The sequence below is a fragment of the Varroa destructor genome, unplaced genomic scaffold (genome assembly GCF_002443255.2).
Source record: "Varroa destructor unplaced genomic scaffold, Vdes_3.0 BEIS01000001.1, whole genome shotgun sequence".
NCBI classification, from domain to species: domain Eukaryota; kingdom Metazoa; phylum Arthropoda; class Arachnida; order Mesostigmata; family Varroidae; genus Varroa; species Varroa destructor.
Genome location: NW_019211454.1, coordinates 22,511,218 through 22,520,681, shown reverse-complemented (window position 1 = coordinate 22,520,681; position 9,464 = coordinate 22,511,218). Strand labels below are relative to the sequence as shown.

The following is a 9,464-nucleotide window of genomic DNA, read 5'->3' as shown; positions in this document are numbered from 1 at the left end:
TATGTATATATATATATTTATAATTTATTATCTTGCCTATCCCAGTCCATATATACAATAAGCACCTTCGTTCACCTCAATATCACTCAGCCAGTAGCGAATATTTAACCACACCGTTCTCCGTAATCGTCACACGCTGCATTCTGATATTTACTATAGCTAGTTTAATCAGTATTATTACCACTACTACACAACTGAAGAAAGACTAGATTACAATCCGATCCAACACCAGACCGTGAAAGAAGCTTCCATTTGCCCACCCTAAACAGGGACTGGCTAATGATAAAATGAAGATTGGACGTTCCTTCTGCTCACGTGATCATTTGTTGACGTGGCTTCCGTACGCCAGTGCCTATTCATGCGACTGTACAAGGAGAAAAGGTGTCATCATCGCCAACACCAACGCTATTATTTACATTTTATTAATAAAAGGTACAAGATTCGCGCGCCTCCCAAGCATCCTATCCTGCCTACTCATCCCCCGAAAAGGGCAACTGATAGGATTCTGTTCGATATGTCTCATCAATATTGTCTTAGTATTATGTTATATTCTGTTCATGTTTCTTATTTGTATCGGTTGGAGTTTTCTTGAGGCTATCGAGCTCGCTAGCGTCATCCATACATCATCTTTTTTTTTTATCTGTTTGTTCCATCGTTCTCTCTGCCATGACACGCCGCTCAACGCTGCCCGACCCAGCCCAACGCCGATAAAGTGATAACAGCATCCCCTTATCGTACGTTGTGAAGAGACGATGTGACATGGCTCGTATCCTAAGTTTTTTGCTATTTTTGTACCGTGCTATATGTACGCGATTGATAGTAACGTAAAACTCTCTCGAACGGTGCCGTCATGTCCTCGCAACTCGAGTTTCATACTCTTCTTCCTCTTCCTCAGTGTTTACTAGTAGTACTGTTATTATAAAAGAGTTATCGTATTTATATCTTTTTGTCATACTTGTAAGGGCAGAGCTGCCGGTTCACTTATCTGCACAAGTCCTGCGACATGACTTTAGGAACAGAGGGCTGATCAAGCATGTAATTAAAAAAGCCTTTGTATATAAGGATGATACATTGCGTTCAGTCCGCAGGAGATCATCGTGTTAAGCTGAAAAAGAAAGCCTATTTATGAAAGGTAGAGAAACTTGGACAACGGCCCGACGCTTCCAAGGTTGGTACTAGCCAATGCATTTTAGAGTGAAGTACACAGGTTGTTCGATAGAGGGGATCGATCACGGTGGTGTTGGCAAGGCGAAACCGCCTTCCTGGAACATTTTAAGCGCTCGTAACGCTGGCGGCATGAACACACTCATCTGTTGTTGATAGCTAGCGAGCATCATCTGGTCCAGCATCAAATTGCTAAAAAGGTTGAACTGTGGTCCTCCCGTGCCAACGAGATCTGACCGTCCTTCGCCCGTTTGTCGTACCGCCTTCATTTCGAAGCCTGAATCGGAAGCTCCGTCGCTCGAGTGCTCCTCAATGTCTTTTTCTTTTTCATTGTCCTTGCAGTCGCACGGGAATTTGTCACATTGCGGACACTGTGTCTTATCCAACGGGCTTTGTTCTGCAACGATAAAAGCAAATGATTTGCCACTGTTAGAAGAATCAATCATTCCGTATCCAGGTTGTCTGTGATACATTTGCGATGTTAACGATCACACCTGTGGTTGTTTTGTGAGGCTAACCTTATTTGACACTGGACTCAAATCATCGACACCATTAATCGGGTCAGAAGTTGCCCTCTTTTCGTTAAGATGAAGATTGGCTAGTCGAGCGAGGCAAGAAAGATTCAATTCTCTTTAGAGAAACCATCGCGGTTTTGAGCGACTAGTAGACAACGACCGTAATGAGGTAAAGAAAAAAATTTCATCAACCACAGCCATAAAATTTAGCGCTGTTAGGACAGTTTTTTCGAGTCGATGATGCCAACCGGCAGGTAAAAAGCCACACATTTCGCCTTAAATATCGTCCACAGTAACAATAACTATAGCTGCCGTAGCACGGGCGACAGCCGTTCGGGTGATAGGTAACGGTATGCATCAGGACCGGCAGGAATGACGCCAACAATGTGCACCTAGCCGGAACTGCTCCTGTATGATAGACGCTCGCATCGGTTACTTTGTGTATGTGAGTGAGTCCTTGACCATGTCGAATCATGCGTGCTAGAGGTAGTTGCTACCGGCTATCCCCCATGTACTTACTACTGGTACCTGTATATATACACCAGTATATGTATGTGTACCGTTTCCATTTTCTGTTACCTTCGCTCTTACTGCCCCTCATCATCTTCATGGTCAGGATGAAGAATATCCTCACGTCAAGACATAGCCAGTGCCACCGATTGCTGGTTGCTAGAACCAGCCAGGAGCGGCTACAAGAGCAGATAAATACGTTATGAAATCGATAGAGATCGCGTGGCCAGAGGGAATTTAACATTTAGTAGCGATATTATTTTCGATCGCCTAGAGAACTAAATAGGTTCAGGACCATCTCACCCAGTGTAAGCTGTTTCATTGTATTGTCATTATGTGTCACCTGATTCACTATTTTATACATCGTACAAGCTCGTTAGCATACTTTAGGCTCAAGATTAAATGGAACTATTCAAGCCTTTGACGCAACGTGATTACATAACAACTATATATTCTCCTTTTGGCTTCTCAGCTTTTCTTGGCCTAATAAAAATTTGTTCGGCCTGAGCTGGAGTAAACGGGCCAGTTAGTCTTTCAGATAGTGAGCCGATCAAGCAGTAGTCGGGATACGCATACGACGGTCCTCTGTCGACTGGCCGACTGCCGGATGGTCGTAAACAGCGATGTAAATACATACATATACACATATAATACGTAGATTTATATCTATACGGCGAAGCACTTGAGAGAGGGGAAACGAAACAACTTATTGCTTCATTTCTAGTTTAACAAACGTCAATGTAGTAACGTTTAACAACAACTCTTCGCACATGTAGACACATCCTACAACCTATAGAAATATTATAGAGAACTAACACCAGCAGCTGCACCGCCAACACGAGATAATACGCGGACGAACTGTCATCATCGTAGTGATAATTTTTGCTCGCAATAGCTCGTATTATGATGGTTGTCGGCCGATGCTGCCGCAATGGCCGCTCGTTCTAGTTTTGCTGACTAATGGACAAGTAGCGAACCCTGGTAGCTCTTAAGGCAACGCGACAAAGAAAGACAAGCCAAAAACAAAAGTATCAATGATGAATGGCTAGGTACTGGACAGGAATGTAGGCAAACACAGGACACGTATAATAATATAACTATTACTGCTAGCGGTGTGAACTATTGTAAACCGCATGGGCATCTACGACTACCGATATTACGATGGAGAAACACAGTACTGATACATAAAGGTTGACAGCCTAATCATAAGGCAATAGACACGAAGCATGACGTGGACGAAAAAGAACCCTCTTCGCGTCTTGCTTATGATCCTCACGGCGGAGAGTAAATATAGTGGTGGCAGACGAGGCAAGCAGGTAGGCAGGCAGGCACGCACACACTCGTGTCAACGCTGCACGAGTAGCGATTTTACAATGCGTATGATAAAGCCACTAACTAAAACGACCATTGATCTATTCTCGTCAAATGTCTTACAATACAATGTTCGCTTACGTGGAGAGAATTCAGCCAGTCAATGGTTTGCTATTTCTTTGTTAATGATTCTTGGAAAAGTTTGAAACACTCATGCTATGCTTGGAATTGTTGACGCCATCACCTTACAAGTGTCCAACGAATGTCAATGTAGTATTTGCCGCTGTTGCTATGCTCGTTAATGATGTCGTTGGTCCAACTTTGTAAATAGTGATAATCTTGTCACGGTTATCTTGATGAGGAAATGGCGGCAGCCGCAACAACGGCACCCATGTTGGCCCCGCATGGTGTTCTGAATCCAACAATTCGGCAAGCAGCAAATCGAAATAGACCCAGAATTGGTTGGCTGCCGAGGTCGATCGTGATGCACGCTCCCGGGCTGGCTGCCCACTCTTGAACTAAAAGCTATCACACAGATATACACAGGTAGGCAGGCAGAGACTTTGCCAGCCAGGAAATGTCGGACCCGCACATAGAAGCGCCGAAATGAACAAGACAGGACGTCCAGGGGAACATCCTGCTGTCGCTGTTGTTGTTATTGCCAACATCGAGCAATCGTGTCAGGCGTAACTTTGATTATAGCTTTTTTTTTCTAGCTTTCGCACAGGTCTTGATCTTGATCGACGTGCTAATCGTCGACTGCCAACATATTCTGGCCTCTAGGAGCCCTGCCCCTTACTATGCGCGGGCGACCATTTTCATAAAAGGGCAAATCATAGGAAATACAAGTCGAATTAGTTTTTCACTGTTTACCATTGCTGGCTACTAAGATACGCTTGCGGGAACGCCCAACAATGTAACGACGGAAACATATACAATTTGTTTCTTAAATATTGTATTTAAGCTGCATTGTTTGCACTGCTTAAAGGAACTATCTAGTGCAATAATAGCTATAAAAACGATAATAATAATAATAAGCTTAGTCTATTCGACATAAATACATAACCCGAAACTTTGCCATCCCTTATTAAGAGGGCTTTCTCAAACTGAAGTTGCATCATACCTTCGTGGGTCTTAACGTGGGCTCGCAGGTTGCAGGGGAGGGCGAACCGTTTGTTGCAGATCTCGCATTTGTGTGGCTTGTCTCCTGGAAGGACAACAAGGAGAATGAAGGGCTGTCAGTTTGGCGACGTTCAACCAACCCACACCATTATCAAGCCCAATAAACAATACCAACTGAAGCCCGAAAAGCAATTCGGCCTTCGTGCCGAGTCACTTCAAGTCCGCGGTGCTCAGTGATCGATAATCAGCGTTGCCGCCACCCTCCTTCGCTGTTCCTCATCTCCAGCATACAGAAGCGAAGCAGACGAGAATAAAGATACACGGATCCCAAAATGTATCATGTACGTTCACTTCAATAGAAAAAGAGGGCGCGCGAAAGCGAACGAACGAGCCAAAGGGGAGGTTGATATCACTAGACGCCAAGTGAAACGAGATGCGGCCGGGGATGCACAGCTACCGCAATCGAAAGAGACAGACGATCAAAAGCTCCCTTTTAGCTTCTGCTGCTGCTGCTGCTGCTGCTGGTCATGAGGACAATGATGGGGATGATGTTGATGCTCAAATCTACACCAATCCACCACCGTTGTAGCGCTGCGAGATTTTGAGTGGCTAATAGTGACCTGTCAACCGCCATCTCTAACCGCTACTGCAATGGAGTCTGTAGTTCGCGCGGCGACAGCCGGGTGCAGAGTGGCGTGAAGTGTTCGACAGCCACCAGTCAAAACAGAAGACGAGAAAAAGGCCCTTTCGCTGTGATTGCTCGAAACCTGACTCTTTACCTCTCCGTTCTCCGGTGTTAAATCTGCCTCTACTTCTGCTAGCGATGCGCGGTAGCGGCAAAATGTCAACGGCAATAACCAGCCGAGCAGAAGCAGCAACGGAACCTGACGCGGTTAAAGCGCTGGGAAAAGTCGCGGGAATGGAAACGCGACAGGGATGGACTGAGCGACCAGTGGAGATAGATAGAGAAAGGAGGCGGCATTTTGGAAGCAGAACGAAGCTCGTCGCCAGAGTAAAACGATGCACAAATGTATCGATCGACAGTCGCCGTCCACTTTATTTCATCGATGATGACGACGACGACGACGTCAACGAAGTCATTGAAACGAAAAGAACAGGATCAGTGAACCTAAGGACAAGGTCGGGGTTCCTCATCGTCTGCCGCGCACACGGCCGCGCTCCCCTGTTCGAACCGTAGCGCCTCTGTAACTAATAGCCGACAGCTCGTGGCAACTAGCTCATCGCGTTCCTGAGTTTGCCATCTCACCGCGACACAACTTCTGCTGTCGACTACGTAAACGCCAAAAAAGCCGAGCAAAGATATGTTAGCTATAGCAAACGACAGCCGGAGCAGCAGAGAAAATAGAAGACTACTGATTGCTCTCGAAATATGTTCGAGGCATCAGCAGCTCAACCGCCTACCCATTACCAAACATATATATACATGCAGCTACCTTGACTTTAGTCAGACAGTTACGTCCAACCAGCGTGACGAGTTGTTTCTGATACAAAAACTCCAAAGCGGTCTCGGCCCATGCTGATTGGCCCTGAACGAAGGATGCAGTATAGCCGGCATTACGACGACGACGACGACGACGACGACGGCGACGACGACGACGACGACGACGACGACGACGACGACGACGACGACGACGACGACGACGACGACGACGACGACGACGACGACGACGACGACGACGACGACGACGACGACGACGACGACGACGACGACGACGACGACGACGACGACGACGACGACGACGACGACGACGACGACGACGACGACGACGACGACGACGACGACGACGACGACGACGACGACGACGACGACGACGACGACGACGACGACGACGACGACGACGACGACGACGACGACGACGACGACGACGACGACGACGACGACGACGACGACGACGACGACGACGACGACGACGACGACGACGACGACGACGACGACGACGACGACGACGACGACGACGACGACGACGACGACGACGACGACGACGACGACGACGACGACGACGACGACGACGACGACGACGACGACGACGACGACGACGACGACGACGACGACGACGACGACGACGACGACGACGACGACGACGACGACGACGACGACGACGACGACGACGACGACGGCGACGACGACGACGACGACGACGACGACGACGACGACGACGACGACGACGACGACGACGACGACGGACATCACTCACCTAAAGCAATTCACTGACACCGCATCACTGATACTAATCACTTAATCATACTGAATAGAGAGAAGTGACAGCGCGAGCATGGCTGCTTAGCTGTTATAATACAAGTACGGTAAGTATTCCGCAGACCTCTATCCGGGATTGACGGCTGGCTTGTCTGCCCGCATGTTCGACTCGTCGTAGCTGCCTTAGGAATATATATATTGCTGCGTGCCCACCTCTATCTGTTCCTTCTTCTCACGCTGAATTTGATCAGAATGTTAACATTCGTTGCGGTTTACTTTGACGTTACCGTAATTCCACGGGTTTTCTCACTTATCTCACTGTGGGGTGATGGCATAAAGGTTGCTCTACGGACGAGAGTTCACTCTCAAGTAGTAGTCTGTGCAATCTTCAAAGGAATCTATGCGCACGTACACACATGAGACATCAGCAGCATGTGCACCCCTTGCAAATTCGAAATAACGACGACGACGACAATAATGATAAAAATTGAATGTTTTTACTGCACGCAAACGTTCAGTGGCTGAAAATATCGTCGAGAACGCCGCTGTTCATCAAAGAATTCAGCTGATTGGTTTTAATGTGGCCGAGCCTCAATTGATGCTCAATTGACGATGTTACGCCGCTGTATCGTTGGCATCAAGCCTTATTTCTTATGTTTTCTACAGCTTATAATAGCACATGGATGAGGCCCCATAAGGTACGATGTGGCTAACACGGAAATTTAACGTCGGTTAGCGCGCACCTGGGTCGTAAGACGAGTTCAGAGTCAGCTAGGAGACTTGCTAGATGTTGGCTTTTTCGTAGAATTCCAAAGAGCTGGCTGAAGGAATGGGGCACGACGATCCCTACGGAGCCTCACTCTCCTGAATGAAGCTTCTCGATTACGATTTTTTCGTATTTCGATTTCGAATTTTTCCTCGCTGAGAATAGCTCTCTGTACTATATGCTTTTGCCGCTTATCATGTCCGTAGCACTAGCTACGGTCGCGATTACCCTACGAACTAGTTGAAGGAGTTCATATCAGGCCAACGCGTGTTTGCTCTACGTTCACGAGAAAGGTCTAATGTTCATCTGCATGTACTTATCAACATACTTGCATGTCTACTTAAGCTTTTAATTTAATAATAACGTATCGTTAAATGTATCAGTTATAAATACTCTAGTTACTTTTCGTAGTTCGTTAATTAATAATCTAATAAAACAGCGCCCAAGCGGCTGTAGTATGGAAGTATAGTACTGAAGATTCTGTTTACTATGTGAGATTGCTAAATTCACGAGTTTCCATTCAATGCCTTCGGTCGCTATGGGCTTCACTGCACAGCGGTGCAATGGAAACCAATGCGAGCTTTATCAGATATATCTCCCAGTTATCATATAACACTCAACTCTCGCTGGATTTTGCGACAACTAATGTTCTTTCAGCACACAGAAGCACATCGATACCGTCTCGTCGGCATCTCTACCGTTCCCGATGCGGTAACAGTGAGTCTTTGGTAATTGGTGGTAACGTTTTGGGATATTTTTGATAGAACTCGCAGCCAGCTATTTTTCGCTCATTTTATCTCTTCTACTGTGCTTTCGCAAAATCATTGTCATCATAATTACCATCATCATTAACGTCAAGCGGCTACAGACGATTTCACCCTCTGTAGCCGTTTGTCCTAGCTTCTCCTGCCTCCCGGCCTGTCTCCTTCGCTCTGTCAGCGTCCCAATGATGATCAACGGCTGTTGATCGCCACACAGTTTTGTGTCAACCTGAGTGTCAGCTAAAATTGGCTCTCTAGTCGGTAGCCGCAATAGCAAATTTATTGCTTAAATTTAATGTAATTGACTTCTATCATCCAGCGCCTCTCTCTCTCTCTCTCTCATTCTCAGCTCTCCGTCTTCGTTGTTTCTTTTTTGCCTCTCGTCTGTCTCTACCGTCGACGACTACTATTAAAGTAGCACTTTTGCTGCTGTCGGCGGCGACAACGGCCCAACTTTAAGCGGCCCTACTTCATCTATAATACTTCTGCTACTGCTGCTAGCCAGCCGGCCAGCCTCAACATACGCTAAGTGCAGAATCTTCCTCCGATGCTTGTTACTGTTGTCGTAGTGGTTGTGACTCAGGAGACAGAGAATTTCGGTTGATGATTCGATCGACTGAATGTCGATGCCTCGAGACTCTCAGTTCGTTTCCCATTGGGGTTGTTGGTCCGATTCAACCACATCGCGCGTCGTCACTGCAAAAGTCGTCATTTGAAGACTGGACAGGATCGGGGGGTGGGGAAGCGTAGAAGAAAGGTCTTTGCGCGGAGGTGATTTTGTTATTTATGATTTTCGACCACGTAATGGCCCCCGCTGCAGAGACAACACACGCACGTACGCACACGCTATAGAGCAAAACGACGCCGGAGAATCAGTTCAATATTTTTCTGCTGCTGCTGCTGTTACTCTCTCTCTCTCTCTCTCTCTCTCTCTCTCATGCACATACGCACACACACACACGCACACGCACAGTATCTCTATGGCTAAACGGACGACGTCCGCCAGACAGCGCCAAAGCAGCGACAACAGTAGCAGCGTCGCTGACAGTCGATGGCGTACCGCCGGTAGCAGCTGGGCAAAGTCGATCAGTGCTACC

General features: G+C 47.1%; 1 protein-coding gene and 1 long non-coding RNA gene across 3 annotated transcripts in view; one reads left to right on the top strand and one right to left on the bottom strand.

Moving 5' to 3' along the window:
- Positions 1-6,309, top strand: part of LOC111255609 (uncharacterized) — a 56,706-nt gene extending 50,397 nt beyond the window's left edge. The window contains exon 5 of the long non-coding RNA XR_015329480.1: positions 4,652-6,309. This is a non-coding gene — a long non-coding RNA (uncharacterized LOC111255609). The remainder of the gene's footprint in view (positions 1-4,651) is intronic.
- Positions 388-6,216, bottom strand: LOC111243133 (uncharacterized). Of its 2 annotated transcripts, XR_002670317.2 has the most exons (3): positions 6,077-6,216; positions 4,624-4,707; positions 388-1,561 (listed from the first exon to the last, which is right to left on the bottom strand). XR_002670317.2 is itself a non-coding variant. In XM_022788243.2 (2 exons), the coding sequence occupies exons 1-2, from the start codon at positions 2,287-2,289 to the stop codon at positions 1,230-1,232; spliced, it is 363 nt and encodes a 120-aa protein (XP_022643978.2). In that variant the 5' UTR covers positions 2,290-2,304; the 3' UTR covers positions 388-1,229. The 2 variants fall into 2 exon arrangements, 1 of the variants encoding a protein (XP_022643978.2); XM_022788243.2 differs by lacking the exons at positions 4,624-4,707; positions 6,077-6,216 and adding an exon at positions 2,259-2,304.
- Positions 6,310-9,464: the final 3,155 nt, after the last annotated feature.